A 24,615-nucleotide genomic window follows, 5' to 3' on the forward strand; every position below is an offset into this window, starting at 1 on the left:
AGCAACAACACAATCCTTCTCAAGGGTGGGGCTTTATAGTTGTCGGGCAAATCCCTGTCCTAAACTCCTTCATGTAACATGTTCCGGGTTATCCCCCACTCACTGGTGGCTGCTATGAGGCCATACTCAAGAGTTCCTGTTTCGATTTTTCAGAATTTCAATCATAAGTGTCTGGTGAACCGCAACGCCTTCAGAACTAAATCCCACAGGGCCCTAAGGACCCGGTTTCAGTCTTACCCACTCCGGCAGTGTTCATCAGTGCAACGAGTGCCCTCTCCTTGGGCGCTCCTAAGTCAGGATCCTAAACAGGAGAAGTCGGGCAGCTTGCGATCGGCGCAGGGTGTTCCTGTCTAGAAGTCGTGCCGGACTGTTTCTGGTGCTCAGAGGTGCTCCAGCTCTGCCAACACAAAAGGTTAGTTGCTCTTCCCCTAACAGAGTTGAGGGGGTGCGGGGTAGGGGGGGTGAGTTCTCAGTCTCCCGACTGGAGCACTGGCGACGGTGGGGCATCCTCAGCATCGTCCTGCAATCCTATGGGAAATAGTCAATTGCAGTTGGTGGGTTAGACCCACTGGTCACAGTATTAATCCTCTCATCTGGGCTACGACCCAAACAGAGGGTCACCGTGATACCGGCAACCCCTTCTGGCATACAGGGTTGCTGTGCTGCTCATTATATCTCGCTCAAATTCTTCGAACAATCACCTTAAACATGGCGGAGAAAAGTCTCACACTCCGGTCCAGTTAAGTTCACCAGTAGCACCTTGTGGCAGACTAGATCACCGCAACAAGACTGTGTAGGCTTGGTACAGCCTACGTCAGCCCTCTCATGGCATATGGGGCTCGCCAGAAACAGCCTGGCACACGGGCTATGACCGGATGTGTGCCTAGACGCATTACCGCACCTTTCGCAGGGAGCCCTCAGGGTAGGGCTCCCCACTGAACCTCACTCCTTCCAACGCCTTCCTCTTCCTCACAGGGCCCACTGGTCTCGGCAAGCAGGCAGGTGCTGGCAGTCCAGGCTGCAGGACATGGCCCCCAGTCCTCGTCACAGACAGAAGTCTTGCAGAGCTTTCCCACCTCACACAGCCCATCTGCTTGCTGGAAGATAAAATATGTTCGAGGCATATGGGCTGCAGATGGTACATTATGAATAGATCGCCATCTGGTGTTGGGCTCGGATGATTGCACTTTGTTTTTCTCTTGGAGAGTCTTTTGTATCTTGGTGACTCCTCCCTTGGTTGGTAGTGCGCATGGGCATCGGCTCCATCCTTAGATTGTTTTTTTCCGCCATCGGGTTCGGATGAGGATCGAGACGCTCCAGATCAACTTCAGAAGAAAGTGATTTATCGGCGCGTATTCCCTTTCCAATTCGACGGTATTGTTATCGAACGCGTTCATTTCCATTCCGACGCGTTGCAAATTCAAAATGGAAGAGAAAAACTTGGATCTACGTCGAAGAACAGGAGGCCTTTCTCGACGCAGTCAAGCCCGGAGTCCATGGAAAGGACTCCATTCAAAAAATGTCCAACGTGTGGTGCTAAGTTCCCACACAAGGACCTACACGAGGTGTGCAACCTCTGTCTATCGCCTGAACACGAATCCAGGGACTGCGAAGCCTGTGCAGCATTCTCCTCCAAGCTAACGATTAGAAATCGTCGAGCTCGAAGACACGAGGTTTCCAGAATGCAGGCGGAGGCGATCCCGGAGCTGTTCGGAGACGAGCAAATCGAGGAAGAAGAGGACCAGTCGGGGTCGGAAGGGGACCAGTCGTAAGTCGAAGAACTCATCGAGCAACAAACCGTGAGTGACGACGTCCCCTTACCGAAAAACCGACCAGGTGCGGTAACGACCCCGCCCTCGGGCCCGGTCAAACCGCAGAAAAAAGTTTCCGACGCCCCGCCCTCGGGCCCGGCAACGAAACTGAAACCGAAACACTCGGATTCCCACCATGTCGGATCCGAGAAAAGGGCGACATCGACTTCGGCACGGAGGCAACAAACAAGGGAAAGCTCGGTATCGAAACATTCCATGTCGAAACATAAATATGATTTATCGCCCAAAAGACACTCGATACCCAGAAAGTCGGAATCGAGCAGACATTCGGTGTCGAAAACAACAAGATCTGACGATCGAAAACAAAAACAGCTCTCGGAACCAGGATCTTCGGTACCGATTCAGGAGCAACAGACAGATCCCAAACAAAAGATCTTGTTTATTGATCCACAAACTGGGAAAGTGGTCATGAAGAAGAGAAAGAGTGAACAGTCAGAAGATAAACCTCTTCCTTCAAAAAAGAGAACAATGGGGACAAATATAACTCCTCCTGCTTCTCCTCAACCTAGAGTCACACCCTCTTCTCCTATTCCCCACAATAGGCCAAATATTCCTACACCCTCCACACCAAGACCAGCTACACCTCAGTCAGATGTAGACAGTGATCTAGGGGAGGGAGAACCTCAAGAGGATGACGAAACTATCCCAGATGAGGAGGACCCATGGGAAAATTATGATGTAGGGTCAGATGAGGACAACGACCCAGAGCTATATCCCTCAAAGCCTTCACCACCTGATGATAACACAGGTTTTGTGCAGCTCATTAATAGGGCAGCAAAATATCACAAACTAGATATGCATACAGAACCTCAAATAGAGGATTTCTTGTTAGAGACTCTACCTAATGCACAGAGAACATCAGGTACTCTTCCTATGTTGAAGGGTCTTCTTAGTCACACAGAGGAAATATTCGAAAACCCAGTGAGAGCCAGGGTGTTAAACCCAAGAATTGATAAAAAATACAAAGCGGCTCCAAAGGACCCAATATTTATTAAAGGGCATGTACCTCTAGACTCGCTGGTGGTCTCAAACGCTCGTAAAAGAGCAAATTCATTATCTACAGGAGAGGCTCCTCCACCAGATAAAGAATCAAAGTTAATAGATGCATCAGGCAAAAGAGTAGCATCACAGGCAGCGAATAGTTGGCGTATATCCAATACACAAGCACTACTCGCACGTTACGACAGGGCACATTATGATGAGTTAGAAAAACTTCTCACACATCTCCCAAAAGAACATCAGAAGAAGGCAGATCAATTAATACAGGAAGGTAAAATAATAACCAATACTTCCATTAAGTGTGCATTAGATGCAGCAGACACTGCAGCAAGATCTATTAACACCAGTGTCATGCTAAGAAGGCATGCATGGCTTAGAATCTCAGGATTCAAACAAGAAGTACAAACAGCCCTACTGAACAAACCATTTGATCAGAAAACACTGTTTGGCTCAAGCACAGACGAGACCTTAGAAAAAATGAAGAAAGATACAGAAACGGCTAAGTCAATGGGAGCATTGCAACAGCCAACACACAGAGGTTCCTTTCGTAGATCCACCTATAGAGGGGGCTCAAAGAATACAGGAACGAATCAGCAATCCACCTCTTTCACACCAACATCACCCAGAGGTAATTCAAGAGGCAGTTACAGAGGTAACAACAATAAGGGTAGAGGCCGCGGAAATAATAACAACCGCAACGCCTCAACACCAAAACAGTGACTTCATAGAACTCCCCCCAGACCACATAACACCGGTCGGGGGACGTCTATCACAGTTCCTACCTGTCTGGGAGAACATCACATCAGACAAGTGGGTGAGACAAATTATCCAACATGGTTATTGCCTAGAACTCACAGCTACCCCACCAAACATCCCCCCCAAACAGCGTCCAATGAGTCAAGATCATCTGACATTGTTAAGAGAAGAAGTTCTAGCACTTCTACAAAAGCATGCAATAGAGGAGGTTCCAAAGGATCAACAAGGAACAGGAGTATACTCTCTATACTTCCTGATCCCCAAAAAGGACGGGTCCCTAAGACCAATATTAGACCTCAGACCTCTCAATGCTTACATAAATTCGGAGCATTTCCACATGGTCACGCTCCAACAAGGGACTTTCTTTCTACACTGGATCTAAAAGACGCTTACTTTCATATCCCAATTCACAAAGCCCACAGGAAATACCTAAGGTTTGTGTTAGAAGGACAACACTATCAGTTCAAAGTCCTTCCCTTCGGTGTCACAACAGCACCAAGAGTTTTCACAAAATGCCTAGCTGTGGCGGCAGCACACCTAAGAAGACAACAAATACATGTCTTCCCATACTTGGACGACTGGCTAATAAAGGCCAGGTCAAAAGAAGAATGTCTTCACAACACACAGAAGACAATTCAATTGTTGCACCACCTAGGGTTCACGGTGAACTACAAAAAATCACACCTCCAACCAAACCAGATTCAGCAATACCTGGGGGCTACAGTAGACACAGAAAAGGCAATAGCATACCCCAACCCAATCAGAGTACAGACAATGGTCGGGTTAATACAAAGATTTCAACCACAACACTCACTACCAGCACGAGTGTTTATGCAACTATTAGGCATGATGTCCTCCTGCATACTGCTAATACCACATGCCAGACTACAAATGCGCCCACTACAAGAGTGTCTAGCGACACAGTGGAATCAGGCTCAAGGTCAGATTACAGATCTGGTGTTGGTAAACGACCGGACGTATCGCTCTCTGAAGTGGTGGAACACAGAAAACATTTCCAAGGGACGGTCGTTCCTAGAGCCAATTCCACAAGTGATAATAACAGCGGACGCATCGCTCTCCGGATGGGGAGCGCACATGGACAGGTACACAGTGCAGGGGAAGTGGAGTGTGCAGCAAAAGAAACTGCACATCAACTACCTAGAACTATTAGCAATATTTCTAGCACTAAAAGCTTTCCAAATGCAAATAACAAGCAAAGCAGTCCTGATCAGAACAGACAACATGACTGCAATGTATTATATTCAAAAACAGGGGGGGACACACTCTCTCCAACTGTCCAGACTAGCACAGGACATATGGAGATGGACCATTCCTCAAAAGATCTACCTGTTAGCGGAACACCTACCAGGAGTTCAAAATCAGATAGCAGACATTCTAAGCAGACAGTCAGAACAAGTACACGAATGGGAGCTGCACGACCAAATACTGCAGCCATTCTTCCAAAAATGGGGGCAACCAGAGATAGATCTGTTTGCCAATCATCAGAACGCAAAATGCAAAAACTTCGCATCCAGGTACCCACACCACCGGTCCCAGGGCAATGCACTGTGGATAAATTGGTCCAACAAATTTGCTTACGCATTCCCTCCTCTACCACTAATTCCATTACTGGTTCGGAAACTGCAGCAACACTCAATGACAATGATACTAGTGGCACCCACGTGGGCAAGACAGCCGTGGTTCACCACGCTGCTACAACTCTCACAAGTACCACATCAAAAGCTAAGATTATTACCCATGCATCTTACACAGAACCATGGAGAAATAATGCACCCAGATCCCAAACAACTGAACCTAGCGATCTGGCTCCTGAAGTCATAGAGTTTGGGTATTTAGATTTACCACCAGAATGCATGGAAATCATTAAACAAGCAAGACGTCCTACCACCAGAGCATGCTATGCAGCAAAATGGAAGAGGTTTGCTATACACTGTAACAGTAAGCACATCAACCCTCTGGACGCATCCACTAAACAAATCATTTGCTATTTACTACACTTACAGCAATGTAACCTAGCATATACCTCTATCAGAGTTCATCTCGCAGCCATAGCGGCGTACCTACAAAACAGACAACATCTTTCACTGTTTAAAGTACCAGCAATTAAAGCTTTCATGGAAGGACTCAAAAGAGTCATTCCACCAAGAAGACCACCTTCCCCAGTCTGGAATCTCAACATAGTGCTTACCAGACTAATGGGGCCACCCTTTGAACCTATGCATAGGTGTGAAATACAATTCCTCACATGGAAGGTGGCCTTCCTCATAGCTATCACGTCACTTAGAAGAGTAAGTGAACTGCAGGCTTTTACGATTCAAGAACCATTTATGCAGCTACACCAAAATAAAGTGGTTCTTGGAACAAACCCAAAATTCTTACCGAAGGTTATTTCAACATTCCACATCAATCAGTCAGTGGAATTACCGGTTTTCTTTCCGAAACCACAAACAGTAGCAGAAAGAGCCCTACATACATTGGATGTTAGAAGGGCCATATTGTACTATATAGAAAGAACACAAACTTTCAGAAAGACAAAACAGCTATTTGTTGCGTTTTCTCCTACACATAAAGGCAATCCCATCTCCAAAGCGGGCATTGCCAGATGGATTGTAAAATGCATTCAAATATGTTACTTAAAGGCAAAGAGAACATTAACTGTTCCTCCTAGAGCTCACTCTACACGTAAACTAGGAGCATCTATGGCATTTTTGGGAAACATTCCACTAGATGACATATGCAAAGCAGCTACCTGGGTTACACCGCACACCTTCACAAAACACTATTGTGTAGATGTGCACACAACACAACAAGCTAGAGTGGGACAAGCAGTATTAAAAACATTGTTTCAGACAGTTGCAACAGACACGGGTGACCACCGCTAGGGAGAGAACTGCTGTATAGTCTATTCATAATGTACCATCTGCAGCCCATATGCCTCGAACGGAATATGCTACTTACCAGTATGCATCTGTTCTTGGCATAGAGGGCTGTAGAGTGGTACATGCCCTCCCAGCCTCCCCGGAAACCTGTGTCTGTTCCAACATTATCTTATTTAGATACACTTACATGGGCACTCTGATCTATATTCTACTATATTACTCCATCTAACCCTACTATGGCAAAACAATCTAAGGATGGAGCCGATGCCCATGCGCACTACCAACCAAGGGAGGAGTCACCAAGATACAAAAGACTCTCCAAGAGAAAAACAAAGTGCAATCATCCGAGCCCAACACCAGATGGCGATCTATTCATAATGTACCACTCTGCAGCCCTCTATGCCAAGAACAGATGCATACTGGTAAGTAGCATATTCCTTTTTGGGCCTCCCTTCTGATCATTTACCAGACACCAAATGTTATTTAGGGCCTGACTCTTTGAAGTTTTATGCTTGGGTCCTGCTTCTTTTGAAGTGGGCACTTCTCCTTTTCATCCATGAAAGAGGTCTGCCACAGCAGGGACGACTCCGAAGCGGATTGGTCACCTCCATAAATTGTGAAGCCCTACTCTTTATGATTTTCTTATCAGTCCCTTCTCTCTTCTTGAATGTGTCCAGCCCCTTATCCAGTATTAGGGTATCTTTCATAGATTCACATGCCTGAATCATTTCCCGTCGTCTGGATGGGAGTCCCCAGTATATAAATAAAGTAATGTCTCATAGACATATATACATAGTAATGGCCCAGAGGCCTCTCATTAGTAACATATCCATGTTCTTTTGTGAAAAGGACCAAACTTTGGCGAAGAGCCAATCAGCTATCACCACCCTCTGGAACCTTCCTGGAAGGAGCTCTAGTCCCTCAGATTTTCTACCGCTCTTCGTGCTAAGGGAGTCTCCACTGAGCTCTGCTCAGCTTTCCTTAGTTTCTGGATTTCCAGTACTTTTTTCTTCAAAATCTCTTCATCTGTGTGGAGATTTCAGGTTACCCATGGCTGATACTCCTTAAAAGGACTTTTTAGGTCCTGTGCTTCATGTGGTAAAAAGAAACTTCATGTAGATGACCAGCACAAGGACTGTCTCTATTGCCATACTGTAAGGTATGTTGTACCTTTTCTACAAAGACCCTCAAGGACAGGGAGGGACGCCTCTTAATTTGGCTGCAGAGGCTAAAGGATAAAGACCAACCACTATCTTCTGAAGAGAGTGAATGTTCCTTCAAGACTTCACATTCCTCTCAAAAGAGACCTAGGATGGCCTCTCCAGGTCCTTCATCGCAGCCACCTCAAAAGAAGACTCATAAAAAGCCTTCAGTGGCGCATTCCAAGGTTTTACTGGCAAAGGTTTCTCCTCAGGAGACTGTTCCAACCTTCAAGAAACCGGTTTCCACCTCGTCGACTCTGTCTGTTACCTCGTCGACGACTACCATATCTACTACTGTGGCATCTTCTGCATTATCCACGTCGACCACTTCGTCGTCGGTGGCCGGTAGGTCTATCTCGTCGACGATTAAAATAAAGAAATCTTAGTTGATGTCAAAACCGTCAACATCCATACGATCGCCGTCGACGAAGACTACCTCGTCGACATCTACTTAGTCAACGACGAAAACACAGCCGACAAAATCGTCGACGCGACCATCATCGACGATACCACCGTCGACGCCACAACCGTCGACTCCGTCAACGACGGCATCGTCGACTATAACACCTGTGACACCCGTCGGCATCCCACCGTCGACGAGCTCGTCGACGACAGCTGAACCTACCTTGCAAAGAGCGTACATACATCTTAAAACTACGAAACGCACGCTGACACCGGCCTTGACTTCTCCCAGCAGAGTCCAGCCTTTACCACCTGCCCACCTCCTGGAGGAGGAACACTCTGATGACGGCAGTATGTTCAGGACTGCTACCAGCCCATCTGAACTTCATGTCAAATATCACGAAAAAGCTCGGACTATGATGAACATGAGCAGGAGGACCAGGTGGATTACCATGAGGAGTACCATCCCCCTCAACCTCCTATGGTTTGCCTGCCAGCAACTCTGCTTTCTGACCTCCAAATCCTAATTTCTGATTACAAACAAAGGTTTCCATCTTCGGTTACACCTCCACCTCCTCCAGTGGTCTCTCCACCACCTAGACCTCTGGTAATACAGCCTGGCCCTTCCACTTCACAACCTCCACCTTCCTCGGATGATGATAATGAGGAGGAACAACATGAAGAAGGGGAACTTCAAAATTCTCAATCAACACACGATGAATGGGACGATTATGTAATTCCCTGTCCGGCATCCCCTGTGCCTACTCAGGCTGATTCACCCCCTGAGGATATCTGGGGCTTCCACAATATCCTTGAGAGAGCCGCTCAGCGTTTCCAAATACCTATGCCTTCTCACCAACAAGACTGTTTCCTTTATGACTTTAAGGAACCGTTCAAGAAGTCCGTCATGTCTATACCTATCATCTACTACATTTGGGACAAGGGTGTTAAGATTATGCAAAACCCTTCTTCTTTACCCCTGGTGCTGCCTAGGCTGGACAAGAAATATAGGGCCCCTGACACCACTCCAGCTTGCCTTACCGGCCACCCCAAACCTGACTCTGTTATCACACAGGCCGCTCAACCGAAATCTAAAAATCCTTCTGCAACGCTAACTGCCCCTCCAGATAAAGACTGGAGACGGCTCGATAATATTGGGAAACGTTTCTCATCTATGTCCGCGTTTACAGTGCGCGCTGCCAACTCTTTGGCACTGTTAGGACGTTATAACCGACAAATGTGGGCAGACATTGCCCCATATCTTAGATCCTTGCCGGAGGAGGCAAAAGAAGAGGCAAAAAAGATCCTACTAGAAGGCGAATGCTCAGCCTCTGAGATCATCGATTGTGCGATGGATATCACATCTACTGGTTTTTGCCAACTGGCGGGGCTGCGGTGTTAAGACGCCAGGGTTGGCTGAAAGCAACAGCATTCCGTCCGGAGATACAAACTAAAGTCCTTGACATGCCTTATGATGGCCAGCTTCTCTTCGGCACACACATTGATGATGCTCTTCAGGGCATTAAAAAGGATACTGATACAGCTAGGGCTTTGGGTACCCTTCAGTTCAAAACACCTCCTTTTCGTGGCTCAAGAAAGAGAGGACAATCTTCTACGAGAGGATGTTATCAACACTACCGTTCCTCTTACTCTTCCAATCATCAATATCGACCGCAATACCAGCAGCGCCAACAACAACAGCGGTCTTCTTACACGAAGACCTCCTTTCGAGGGAAAGGAGGTAGGCAAAAGGATGTAGCTCGACGACAATGACCTCTCTCTGCCACAGGTCTCCACTTCCTTTCCACCATCCAGGATTGGAGGAAGAATTTCTCATTTCCTACACAATCGGAAAAAGATAACTACAGATCGATGGGTCCTGCAACTAGTTCAGTTTGGACACTCACTGGAGTTCATAGAATTTCCTCCCCTGACCCCTCCTCGTCCAATGCTCCACAAGAATTTACATCTTACGCTGTTGGAGCTCTCACTAATGCTCCGGAAGGGAGCTATAGAAAGAGTTCCTCCTGGTCAATGGGGCAAGGGGTTCTACTCCCGTTTTTTCCTGGTCTGAAAAAAGGAGAAGAAATGGAGACCTATACTGGACTTGAGCAGTCTCAACAAATATCTAAAGAAACAGTTGTTTTGCATGGTTTCTATTCAAGAGGTGCTACAACTTCTCAACGCAAACTACATGGTGTCTTTAGACCTTCAGGATGCCTATTTTCACATCCCAATCCTCCGGAATCACATAAAGTTCCTCTGGTTCGCTGTGGCGGGCAGACACTACCAATTTCGGGTCCTGCCTTTCGGCCTAAAATCAGCGCCGCGCATCTTTTTGAAATGCCTGTCTCCAGTGGCTGCATATCTCCGGCAACGACATCACCAAGTCTTCCCGTACTTGGACGACTGGCTTGTCAAGGCTCCTTCTCTAGCAGGCATGACCACGTCCTCCAACGCCTGTCTTCAGCTTTTCAACCGCTTAGGGGTCCCTCTCAATCAGTCTGTCCTTCAACCTTCCCAGCGTATAACTTTCCTGGGCGCTAACCTCTACACAACCCAGAGAAAAGCTTTTCCATCACAGGAGCGGCAAAACAAACTAATTTCTTTGGCAATTCGCATACAATCCAAAAAAGTCCCTCACAGTACGCCTTTTCAAATCTCTGCTTGGGATGATGTCTCCCTGCATCCTGTTAGTTCCGCACTGTCGCCTTCACATGCGCCCTCTACAAGAAGCGCTGTCAGCTCAATGGCTCCAGTGTACAGGATCGTTCGACGATGTCATCTGCATTACCTCTCACATGGTGAAAGCTCTACAGTGGTGGATTCACCCTCAAAACCTCTTGCTAGGCTGGCCTTTCTTGCTTCCAGCTTCTCCGCATATCATTACAACAGATGCGTCCCTGGAAGGTTGGGGAGCGTTCCTCCAGGAGCTCCAGATAAGCGGACGGTGGTCCCATTCCGAGCGGAAGCTTCACATAAATCTCCTCGAGCTGCGAGCTGTCTACCTAGCCCTTCTGGCTTTCCTCCCACGGATCAAAAATTCCCTAGTGCTTGTGCGGGCAGACAATACCACGACAATGCACTATCTAAACAAACAGGAAGGGACCCGTTACCTGACGTTCTCACGAATCGCAGAAAATCGGAAACTGGTTGCTTCTTCACAACATTTCCCTTCGTGCAGAGTACGTCCCAGGAATGGACAATGTCCTTGCATACTCACTGAGCAGACAGCGAACAGGTTTCCACGAGTGGGAGCTGGATCAGCAGATTCTCAATCGCATTTTCTCCGAATGGGGCACTCCTCACCTGGACCTTTTCGCAACAAAACAGAACGCCAAATGCCAACTCTACGCAAGCTGGCGTCCCCAGAAGGGGTCTCTAGGGAATGCCTTTTCGATCGCATGGTCTTTGCGTACGCATTTCCTCCATTTCTCCTGATTCCCAGGGTCCTCAGGAAGTTGAAGGCGGAACATTGCACTCTTATCTTGATAGCTCCAGCATGGCCGCACCAGCACTGGTTCACAGAGCTTTATCTCCTGTCACTGGAACCACCGATCCCGTTGAGGCTGTTTCCCTCTCTCCTCACGATGAACCAGCAGCAAGTCCAAAATCCGGATCCAGCATCACTCAAATTATCGGCTTGGCAACTGAGTTCAGAGAATTCCATGGCCTAGACATCCCACCGGATTGTAGGGCTGTTCTAGCTCGGGCTGACAGTACCAACAAAACATATTCCCTGAAATGGAAGAGGTTCTGCTTCTGGTGCAAATCTAAAAAGATACACCCTCTCTCCTCTTCTGCAGAACAAATATTGCCTTATCTTCTTCATCTGGCAAACTCAGGTCTTGCACATCAGGGCTCGACAAATCCACTCGCCCGCTCGCATTTGCGAGGGAGAATGGATGAGGACGAGCTATTTTTAGGTCCTACTCGCCCTTTCTGGCGAGTAGGAAGTCAAACTAACTTTTGTCCTCTGTCTTTGAAAACAGAGCAAAAGTGACAAGATAACATGATTTAAAGGCATTTTTATTGCTCATAAAGGGAATGAGCAATAAAGATGCATTTAAATCTTGTTATCTTGTCACTTTTGCTCCGTTTTCAGAGACGGAGGTCAAGTGGGTTGCAGTCAGGTCGAGGGGATTTTCCATGGTACTAGACCAGCAGGACTAGTACCATTTTTCGGATTTGTCGAGCCCTGCACATGCTTCCATTAAAGTTCACTTGGCAGCAATATCTCGTTTCAGAAGATCCTCTCCAGGCCCTTCTCTTTGGTCTAGTAGACTAATTAAACTAAACAATTCAGAACATTCCCTCCAGTAAAGACTTTACCTCCTACCTGGCAACTTAACACAGTTCTTGCTCAGCTTATGAAACATCATTTTGAGCCGATACACAGAGCTGATCTTAAATATCTTTCCTGGAAAACAGCACTCCTACTGGCTCTTACTTCGACGAGGCGAGTGAGGGAGCTTCAGGCATTCTCAATTCAGGACCGTTTCCTTCAGTTCAAACACGACAGAGTGATCCTGAGGCCCAATCCTAAATTTATACCCAAGGTCCCATCGGACTTTCACCTTAATGAGCCCATAGTTTTGCGCTCTTTCTTTCCAAATCCTCAAACATCAGCAGAGAGGACTCTCCACTCCCTCGATTTCAAACGCTGCCTTAAATTCTACATTGACAAAATGAAGACATTTTGCAAATCTAACCAACTCTTCGTCGCTTTCAGTCGACCTGGGAAAGGTCTTCCATTAACTAAGCAGAGTATTTCTCGGTGGGTCTCTGCAGCTATTACCTTCTGTCACCAGCAAGCAGGGCAATCCCTGCATTCTAACGTTCGGGCTCATTCCACTAGAGCTATCTCGACTTCCATGGAGCTCTTTGCTGGAGTGCCCATTACAGACATTTGCAGAGCGGCAACATGCAAAACGCTGCATACGTTCACCAGGCATTACTGCTTGGATGCAGAACTCATGAAAGATGCAGCAGTTGGACAAGCTGTGCTCCGTCATCTATTTCACTAGAGGTGAGCCTTCTCTCTTCATCCCACCTTCCTCTTGTATTCACACACATTTCTCTTTGATATTGCTTTTTGGTACCTTTTGCATTTCACATTGATATGTTATTATCTCGTGATCTTTCATATTGTACCATTCGAAATGTGTTTATCATTGCTTGCTACTCTGATTCGGGCATGTGAATCTATGAAAGATACCCTAATACTGGATAAGGAATGCGTTACTTACCTGTAACTGCAGTTATCCAGTATTGGTATCTTTCATAGATTCACATGCAACCCACCCACCTCCCCTGGAAGGGCTCACTTTAGTTCTCTCAGTAATACATCTACTTAGCACTGTGTTTACGAAAATCTGAGGGACTACAGCTCCTTCAAGGAAGGTTCCAGAGGGTGGTGATAGCTGATTGGCTCTTCGCCAAAGTTAGGCCCTTTTCACAAAAGGACATGGATATGTTACTAATGAGAGGCCTCTGGCCCATTACTATGTATATATGTCTATGAGACATTACTTTATTTATGTACCGGGGACTCCCATCCCGACGATGGGGAATGATTCAGGCATGTGAATCTATGAAAGATACCAATACTGGATAACTGCATTTACAGGTAAGTAACACATTCCTTCCTTGTGGTCTAACACTGAATCAAAGAGCAGTCTTTTGAACTTTAAAGTGAGCCTTGTCCTTTTCTCTGGAGTGTGTCCCCACCCAGCTCCCAGGAATGCAGCAATACAGAATCCTCTCCCCCTCATACCTACTCCAGGCTGGCATGAGCTTCCCAAAATGGAACCCAGCGTCCTCCACCCCATGCACCATTTCCGCCACATTTACTCACTCACTGTACACTCTCAGCACACTTACTTTCAGTTCCAATATCTCTAAGCTTTACCTTTCTAGCTGTACACATGCATTCAGTATATACACTCGGTCTTCGCACACTTTTAAGTACTGAGGTGTTCCTTTGTCCTGGAACACACGCATGATCTGTGTACCCTTATCACAAAAAAAATCGACATTCTGAATCCAGACAACATTAGAGTTGGGCACTCCGGGCAGAGGACTTTTCCGGCCCAAAACCGCACGTGCAAAACTTACATACAATTTTTATTTGCATTTTGTCCTGTAGAAACCAAAGCTACAAACAGACTTCACCCAGGACCTTGTCACAATTCCAATGTAATACCCAAGCCACACTTGTACTACTAGAAGAAATATCCCCCCTCTCTTCCCTCCCACAAAGCCATTCTTTGATGCAAAACGTATCCACCATCGTTATGTACAACATGTAAAGAAACGCGTTTTGATATAGCTGCTATAGAAAGATTCATAAATCAATAAATATTACTAATGAAATGCATAAGTTAAGCACAACTATCAGTCACAGGTCATCGTTTGGCTGTTCTGGTGCTTCCTTTGAGTAGCAATTCTCTTGTGCATCTGTCTCTCGGGCCTCCTACCCATTCAAGGTTGCACGTTGTTGACTCTGAACAGTGTCCAACCAGATGCTGTCATGTAGTCATGGCGAAGGCTTCGGACACACTCCCCATTTAGGTCTTGACACCCCCACTATAGAAAGATGACATCTGTGCTCTGGTGGAAGCAGGAGTTCATCCACTGAATCTCACTCTGGCCATTGTCACAGTCCTCAATCTGGCTCCGAATATCTAGAAGAAATCTTTTTCTGAGCTGACAATCTCGAAGTCCTTCACAAATCCCAGGCTTCCAAAGACTGCCCAGTGTTTATCTTGAGCAAATTTTTCTGCCTACCATCCCATCCCTCCTATATCAGTTTGGTGATGTTAGCAACTCCTATTAAGTATAAGGTATTATCCTTATGTTAGACAATGGATTATTACTTGAGGTGGCTGTGAAAGCAGTCAGCCTTGGTTCTTTATGGTGTTCGTCCCTACGAACTCATGAGTACCCGTAGCCTATAAGCCTCAGACGCTGTGCCAAAAAACATTTATCTTTTGCTTTAGGCTCTCAAGTTGCAGTTTTGTGGGGAGATAGAGTACACTCAACCACCTTCCAACGGCCGAGGACCTAAAGACACCTCTTGAGGGACTAGGACTTGATCTCACAGGCTACACCAGCAGAGTCCAGGGCAAGTTCAGTGGCAGCTAGTCCACTGTAAAGGTGCAGAGCTTCTTTAGCTTTTGTGTTGCTGAAGCTTAACATGAGGCTAGCCAACTAACCTTGGAGTTAACTCACTGGTCCTTGGCACAAGTGGGAGCAGGTCTAGCCCTTGGGGTCTCTTGCCACAGGTTCAACAGCAGGAACATCCCTTCTCTTTATGAAATCCTGTCTTGGTACAGAATTTCTCTTTGAGGTCCTCAGGTTCAGCAGGTCCGGTCCGCTTCCTGTTTTATTCGAGTCCAGAAATGATCGGAGGCCTGCAGCCTCCTAGGGGTGCTAATTGTATGCCTATTTTGAGTTTGGAGGTTGGAAGTACTCACTACCCAATGGGGCAAAATTCCATGGGGGCACCCTACCCACAATTGCATCACTTCCTGGGGAATTGGCACTAATCAGTCACACAGTGCATCTCTCTGCACAGATCCAAAATGTTGGGAACCTTCTTTCCTAGGTCAGAGTTATGGTGGTAAAGTGAGGTGTGTCCAGTTTAATGGCACTGAAAAATCTGTTCAGCAACAGGCTTTTAAATAGAAACAAAAATGGCAGTCAGCCTTTAAATTCAAATTCTGTTAGTACATCTCAAGAAAATATATATTTATGTATGGCTGAGAGGAATTCGGTCTTCATTTCTATTCTTTATTTTTCTATGCAAAAAAATATTTTTCATATTTGACATCTTTCATATAAAAACATTAATACATAGTTATCAGGCAATACGCCCTGAATGCCTTGACCACAGGTCTCAATAAAAACCTACATTTTGTTTTATATAAAACAACATATTATCTTGTCTTCAAACATGCACCACACATACACATTCATTCTTCCATATACTCCTACATATACATAAACTATTTCTCATGTCCAGGACATCACAAGTCTTTATAATTTCACAATATCTCAATAAATAATTACATTATTTAACGTCTCATATTTTCTTTTCTAGACATAGTGTAATTCTATTTCTACAATTTCTTTGCACGTTTCGGCGTGAAACGCCTTAATCAGGAACGCCACATATTCAAGACCTCACTCTGTTTCAGGAGACCTGCAAAAACACAACATAACGTAAAACCTTACTGAGCCTCAGAAGGAGATGCCAGGCTGTCTACCTACACAAAGGAGCAAGTATGATTATTTGTGACTTGTATTTGCTTATCAGAGGCAGTATTCTCTTTGAAGGCCATCCTGTCAGTAGGAGATTACCACTCCTGCCTCTAGCAGGCCTTTTGTTCCCCTTTCCTTAGAGCCATTCACACCGCTTGGCAGGAGGGTGGCAGGCTGTCTTGGGTGATAATGGCTGCAGTGAATCGAAAACGGCTACTAAACCTTTTGGGGCAAGAAAGTGAGGACTTTTTCAAGTCTCCTTTATATTAAAATTTACTTTAAATCTGACTTCAACATTACATTGTGTTTAAGGTAACAATTAATTTGAGACATCCCAGTACTTACACCTTAGCAGTTGGACTAGCCAAACCCCATGTTAGCCAATGGGACTGCCGCTTTTGCTACATTTGCGAGATTCCACTGTCAGGACATGTAAGGCATAAAAGAAACATGTAATTCTTCTTAATATTAAGTACCCCGCCTTATAGGGAACAAGGCCCTCTGCGCGAAAGTGCCTTTTTTGCATGGGTAGCCCCCCACATTTTGCTTGTTTTTGATGTGTTTTCGAATGTAGTGCATAGGGTCCCTGCCAACCAGGAACCCTGTGCCAGTGCTCCTTCCCTAAAACAAACTCCCAATTACTACTTCTGCCCCCTGTAAGCCCGTAGTAAATGGGTACCCTGGAGAGCTGTACAGGGTCCATTGGCATCCCCTCACTGGGACCATGCCACTGCCCTTGCAGCCTGCATGCCTCTGTGAGGGAGAAAATGACAAAGTTGACATGGCACCCTACCTGTGTGCCTTGCCAGCTAGTAAGTTACCTCTCTAGCAGGCCTCACAGCCCTAAGGCAGGGTGCACTATACCACACGTGATGGCATATCTGCTTTAGCAGATATGCCCCTAAAATATTGGGCACTGTTTCATAATATTTGTAAGTGCCAGGGAAGCCTTAGAGAGTACATGGGCTGGGAGGTTGACAACAACTCGAGCTCCTCAGCATCATGATGGCTTCACTGAACACAAGAGTGTTTGGTACCAAACTACTCATTTCAATAAACCCACACTGATGCCAGTGTGGGATTTATTGCACCATGTACCCAGAGGGCACCTCAGCGGTGCCCCCTGAATCCCTACCAACAGTGGTGTGGTCTCTGACCGTCTGTAGGCAGCCATCTACCACCAGACCTGTTTTTGGACCCCTGGGTAGAGAGCCCCGGCTCCTTGGGACCAGAAACAATGCACATCCTGTGCATTGGTGTCCTGCCTCCTCTCCCAGGATGGCCAGTGCTCGAAGAAGGGAAGCTTCAAGGGCCTGCCGCCTTTTTAATGCGACCCCCTCAGACTCTGCTGCTAGCAGCAGATGGCGGCCCCTGATTTACACCCCCACTTTAAGCGGGAAAACCAGCGGGAAAATTCAAAAAGTTAGGAGGTGTGCCCACCTTTGCCAACCCCACCCCTAATGTGGGGGAAGCAAGGTGAAGCACAACTTTCAGTCCCAGCCATCTTGAAGGTGGGGGAACCACTCCAATCAGGGCTAGGCCTATGCCCCCTCCCACAGGAGGGTGGTATAATAGAGGGTGTAGTCATTCCAGGTAGGGTGCCCATTGGCCCTACCTGCTACTCCCCTTCCACGCCTCCTAAATTTAGTATTGAAGTAGCTACTCCAGACTGGACCTAAGAAGAGCGAAGAGACACCCTGCAGCAGAATACCACAACTGCCTCAGCGCCTGCCCTGCCGGCCTGTCTCAAGCTTCAAAGACCCTACAACCAGTCTTGCAACAGCGACCTCCAAAACCCCTGCGAGGACTATTGACTTCAATAAAGACTCCAATCTCCCGCGGACAGTGGACCTGTCCAGAAGAAACCGACTCCAAAGACTCCAGATCCACGCCCCCAGCACACTCTGCACCCAACGTCACAGCCCGGCTCATTTGTGTAGTGAAGTCGGTAATCCTGACCTAGTGTTCAGCATTGGTTGACCTCGGCTGCCCTCCACGACGGCACCTGCAGTGTGAATCCAGAAGATCCCGCGAACGAGACCGGTTCTGGTAACAAGACTAACGTCAAGTCACCCCTGCAGCCGAAGCTCCTAGACCTGGCTACCCAACTTACCTCTGCTGTCCTTCGTCTTCCTCATGCAACCTCTGTTGCCATCCTACAGCCTCTTTGCCGAAAGAAGAATCTCCATTAAAATGCATTGGGTGTCCAATGTCGAATTTGCCCCTTGCACCATCTGTGCCGCTGGTGGTATATGTTTGGTGCTACTTCGTGGCCCCCGCTGTGCTTCTGCTAACACCCAAAGCTTGGCCCCAGCAACAGATTTATTTACCCTGCAAACAGTGTGGCTCCAGGCACCACCTGGGTCCATTGGAAAGCATTAGGTCGAACTCTGAGTTTGACCTCTGTACTTGGTCTTCACTGTGCTGCTGGTGGTGCAGTTTTGGTACTACCCGACCCCTGGCCCGTGCTGACTTTTGGCTTCGAAGATTGAGATTGTAAGTTCAGTACTTACCTGTTTAACCTCAATATTGTTTTCTTTAAAGGTTAACATTGGAATGTGTGAAAGAATTTCTAAGTGTCGATTTTTGAAAGTGAAAAGTAATCTTAGTTAAAAACGTACTTACTGGATTACAAAGACCGGGGTCTTAAAATAAAGTACAAGGAATTTGATGTGGGAGCCATTTTGCCCACATACATAGACTAGTCTGTCTCTAGTTGCCCCCTCCATTATTGCATCCATGCCTTCTGTGTCTGCTTGTTCTTTATGTACTACGAACAGAACATCCAGTCTTATCCAAATACTAGAGCCCCAAGCATGTGAGGAGTATACTTACAAGAGAAAAACATTAGCATTCTCAAGCATAACATTTACCCCCTATGTACCAGGCTCCCAAACTCCATATTTTGCAATCAGGAATAAATGAGGAGGCTAACCAAACTCTGTCTCTTTCCCGTTGCCATTCTGCCTGAAGTTAAGTTGCACATCCACCCCTGAGGGACAGGCTTGATCTATATATGAAAGGACCGAACCTTCTGCGAAGGTTTATGTTAAACAATGCACCATTCCCAATGTATTTTACATTATATAGATTCATTAGCCTGTATAGGTGTGACTCTTAATATTCTTTGTTAATTCATGAAGCTTCTGTGTTCATTTCTGGACCCAGTGCTATTGCATCTAAATATCTAAGTGGTTGGTAGTAATAGTTTCTGTTTAACTTCTAGGAATGAGCTGTGTTAATGTTGTACTGTGAATTTGTTGTTGAGGTGAAAATGAGGACTCTGCTTTCCCCATCATGAGTGGACAGTGGTGATTGGCCCCTGGTTGCATTACATTTTGGTACTAGTAGTTGAGAAGTCTGGCATGACAGATAGCAGAATAGACCCATGAGCTGGTGGAGGTACACGACTCCTGTGCTCCCCTTCCACGGTAAAGAAGTTAAAAAATCTCTTAAGGGCAACCTCCTTATTAAAACAATCCTTCCCGAACGGGTCAATGTGGGGGGGCCCTCCTCCATCTCTGGGAGGCCCACTATCCTTGTGCCACTCCTCTTTGAACAGTCCTCTGCATCCTCTCTACAGTACTCTAGAAAGCAGATACTGTCCTGAAATTCAGAGATTTGACTTCTCTTATTGAGGACAGTAGGCTGCAGCATGAAAAGGATGTTTTCATTTTCCACCATCCTTCCCGAGAGCTTCTTCAGTTGAGTCTGGAAAAGCCACAAATCTGGAGCAACTGTACCTATCTTAACCTCTAGTATGTCACACATTTGTTTAATGGCATTCAGTAAGCAGTTTTGTGTATCTGGAGAAGTCATGGACTGACCACCACCATTCATGCACCCAAAGCCACCAATCGCCCAGTATGGTAATATTTAGGCAAAGTGACGTCTGTTATTTATACTGCCTGGGTTTGCCCATTTTGACTGTGTTAACACTGGTGGAGTAATTGAAAAATGAAGTGTGGTTTGTGGGGGGATATAAATGGTCCCCTTTTCCAGTCAGGACTTCCATTCATAAGTATTACCTCGTCTGAAGGTGTAGGGCATTGCTACTAACAAGTGCCAAGATCCCTGGGTCTTGCTTACTCTGATAGTTCGTACAAGCTCAGTGGCCTCCCTGTTCAATGGCTTGTTAGAATAGGGATGTTCATAGGCCAGACAGCTCTTCAGTATGTAGGTCAGTCTTGGGTTGCTTGTATTCAGATTCAGAGAACACTGGACTTGGCAGTTTAGACTGGACTGTTCTTATTGGAGCAGGATCAAAGCAGATTTACATATGGCTGTCTAATGTGAGGTGGCATTGTGGGCAAAAAAAAGATGGAACAAGATGCGGCCAAGTAATTACCTGTGGTTGAGATTAATGCAAGCATCTCGCCCATTACTTTTTTGTATAATTTGTCACAAAAAATTAGGCTTCCACGCTGTCATCCTAAGAGCACCTGGACGTTATATAAACAGACTTTCCATCCTTTCCCCCTTGTTCAACTTTTTGCTAGGTACCAACAGACCTATTGAAAATAAAACTCTTGGCCCATAACAAATATCGCCCCAAATGTCACAATGTATAATTTCTTGACAACTTTAATGAACTTATCAGAACATTAAAAATGATCTTCTCTAATGAAGGAACCATCCTAGATCTAATTGTCCTCTCTTACACTCACACCTCATTAACCGGAAAAGTATATTAAGCTAGACTTGTTAGACCACTACCCACTGCTAATCTTCGCTCAATTCCTTTGCATTTCATTAAAAAAAACAAGGAAAATCACCAAAAATCATGTTCGTGAGAAGACCTCCGGTGATGTCCAAAGAGGGTGACTGCCTATTGCTGACTGCAACCAACATAACCAGTCATTGGAATACAAGTCCAGTTACCACTGGCCTATTATGGAGATTCTATCTAGGGTGCTAGTTTACCCTTTGTGTCCCTTAGATACCTGTTAGGGAGAGGGGGCTCTTCGCTTCTAAGCTACTGATTGCACAAAACTATTTTCCAATAGCAGGAGCACCCATGGTTCCAGAACCATTGGAAAGTGCAGAAGTCAGTCAAGTGCCAGAATAAGGGTCTCCTTGTGCCACTTTAAATGTTAATGTTTCCCGAACAGTAAGGGCTTGGAAGTGTATTTAGATAGTTCTGGAATTGGGCTAGTTTCATCAAACAGTGGTGCAGGAGCCCAGGCCAGATGCTGAAGTCCAAATTCTTCAGGACTTTCTAAATTTGGTGATCGAGATAAGAACAGGCACCCTGGCACGTGTGTATGGTTGGGGATAGGGCATGCTCTAACTTTTTGATGTCTAATTGCAAAGGAGCTTCTCCTGGAGCTAGATGTTGTTATTTTGGGTGTTATTGCTGGATAGTGGACTGTGGTGACCTTTCATCTCTGGGCCAGTATTAGCATTTTAATGCTCGTACCGTTATGTTCTTCCGGTACCTGGGCTTTGGTGAATGTGAAGCAGGTAATTTCCTCCTGGGAAGGGGCAATCTAGCTCTTCAGCGGGCAAGTAAGTAATTCTTTTTTCAAACCTCCATCAAGATACACCCTTTGGATGTTTCCCAGAATTAGACCCAGTCTTCAAGGATAATAGTAATGCATCAGCTGTCATACTCAAGATTCCATAGTGTAGGTACAGGTCCCCCTCAATTGCAGAGTTGATACTGAACAAAATACTGACTGGAGTGCTTAGAATTTATCTTCACATGATGGCCAGGCCAGGTGTGACCAGTCGGGTGCTCTGTACTGTCTGAATTACCAGGATTTCCTCCGTACTAGTGTGGATTACAGTCATTTCCATTGGCTTCAAACCTCTATTTCTCAGGAAAATCTCAGAAAATTCTGAATTCTAATTTATCCCACACATTCAGCAATGAACTCATGATTTCTATGAATTCTTTTCAGTTTTTGTCTGCCTCCAAATTAAGCACAAGAACTGCTACTCTCCAAGTTTAAAATTAGATTGTACAAGGAGTGGGGCTAAAGGTGATGCTTTCATACTAGTGCTACTTTACTTACCAGGGTGTTTGATACGATCTATTGCAAGGCACAAGGATGGGTCTAGAATGTTGAGCCTCCATATAGTTATTTTCCTTTCTCGCCTTGAGATTTGATCTCCAAAAAACTATCTCTAAAATGTGAGATGTCTCAAATGTATAGTCCTCTTTTTTTACATTAATCATGTAACCCCGTAACCTGATACTCCTGGAAAAAGACTTGCCACCCACTAAGCTGATGATACCCAACTTACCGAAGAGTCAGACTTATCAAACACAAGTCATGACATTTTGTCCTGAAAAAACTCATAAACTGAATGGGTTAATTCTCCCTAAAACGGAATCTAGCCAATTTAGAATTCCTCCTTCTTTACGCCAGAGAACACCCTTACCCAGTCTGAGAATGACTTGTAGAATTTCCACATCTAGGTATCACTATCACTTGGTTCCTTTTGCTAAATCGCTAGACATCATGACTGCCCAAAGGATAACAATGCTAATATATTTCATCCCTTCAACTGCTTCTAGTATTAAACTCAAACCCATTGTGTCCTCCCTCAGAGTTCACAACAGCTGTATAGACCCATTTGCCTGAAGGACTCCAACTCAATTCAACCTAAAACATATTGATTCCCTATCTGGCTAATTATTTTGTTCTCCTCTCTGTTAACCTGACATTGCTTATAAATGATGGATTTCCTTGTTATTTGTAAAGTACTCCGTTGCCCATGTGGCTAGGTTCATAGTACAGTAACAATTTTACACATTTCAGTAACATAACTTACTTCAAATGTTAAAGCTGTGGTAAAATATTTTTGCTTGTTTATTACAGAATCTACCAGCGGATATTAAAGAATCAATAATTGATATCATAAAGTTCATGTTGCAGAGAGAGTATGTGAAGGTATGTTCAATGCTCTACAATTCAACATTTCTGTTCACTAATTTGCTTTAATATGCATTTTATCTTTAGGAATCTAAAAATGGTAAGGGTCAGTATTTGAATTTTTCCTGCCATAATAGCATGAAGTTTAAAAACCAAATTCCTCACATTTATGATCAGAATAAAAAAGAGAATCAAAAAATCTATTTTTATAAAATTCATGAAAGGGTAATTTATAAAGCACACAGCTACTCTTCGAAGTGCCCTGATGTTGCAGACAAACCATAAGGATCAAGTGGACGGTTTGTAAGCACTCTGAAAACAAATGAGGTGTAAATGCTTTCTGAAACGATTGTTCATGAGAAATAGACTGGAGAGGTAGTGGTAACTGGTTCCATTAATCAACTGCTAAGACCATGAAAGACCGACTACCCAGTCTGACACGTTGAAACCGCAGAGTTGTGATTAGGAAAGCTGTGAACAAGCGAAGCGATGCAACAGGCTGATAATGACTAGTCCTCCTTATCAGATACTGAGGATCTCCGCAATGGAAGGCCCGCTGTATGATAAGGTATTTGAACGGAATTCTCATCTTGACTGGTAGCCAGTGCGGATCTCGGAGATGTTGAGAAACATGCACACTCTAAAGAAGTTCCAAAATGAGGCGAGCAGCAGCTTTTATACCAGTTGTAGTTTCCTGATCAATTTATCAGGGAGACCCAGATACAGACTGCCAGTATAATAAAGCCTAGATGTTATGAAGGCATGAACCACGGTCTTGTGCTTTCTAAGGGGCAGGAGATCCAAACAATTACTAAGAGATCCAAGCAAGGCAAAATAACAGCTCACCACTGATATAATTTGAGGTAAAAATTACAACTTGTCATCTACTTTTACACCTAAATCCTAGCTGTTGAAGATGACCCAGAAGGGGAGACAAGTCCTTAGGCCAACAGCTTTCCAACAATTGACCTCTCACCTGACCAAATAGGAAGAACTCTGTTTTTCCAGCATTACATAGCAGGTGGCTGTCCCTTAACCAGTGTGAAGTATCACAAAGACGGGCCTTAAGAGCTTCTGCTGTGTTGTAGGGAAAGGGGTTGAGTGAGTGAGTGAGTGTCGTCGGCATAAGAGATGGTCTTAAAGCTGTGAATTTTATTAATTTGGAAAAGGAGGGCCAGGTAATGTTGGATAAAGTGGATCTTTGTGCGGAGCTTTGAACAACCCGAAAGACTGGCTTCTTAGAAGTTGTCAAGAACTGGGCGAGCCACACTTTTTTTCCCTCCCCTTAAGAAAGGAATTTCGCCATCTCCAAGCTGCACCAATAATTCCCACCTTCGAGAGATGCAGCAGCAGAATGGGGTGGAAAACCGTAACAAAT

General features: G+C 45.4%; 1 protein-coding gene across 1 annotated transcript in view; it reads left to right on the forward strand.

Annotated features, from left to right (window-relative positions):
- The window catches only part of PRPF18 (pre-mRNA processing factor 18), a 195,898-nt gene extending 172,376 nt beyond the window's left edge, over positions 1-23,522 (forward strand). Inside the window, exons 9-10 of the mRNA XM_086933196.1 lie at positions 23,184-23,255; positions 23,325-23,522. Coding sequence (XP_086789322.1) covers positions 23,184-23,255; positions 23,325-23,522 — 270 coding nt within the window. The remainder of the gene's footprint in view (positions 1-23,183; positions 23,256-23,324) is intronic.
- The last annotated feature ends 1,093 nt before the right edge of the window (positions 23,523-24,615 follow it).

This window comes from Lissotriton vulgaris, chromosome 1_1, assembly GCF_964263255.1.
Source record: "Lissotriton vulgaris chromosome 1_1, aLisVul1.2, whole genome shotgun sequence".
Lineage (NCBI taxonomy): Eukaryota > Metazoa > Chordata > Amphibia > Caudata > Salamandridae > Lissotriton > Lissotriton vulgaris.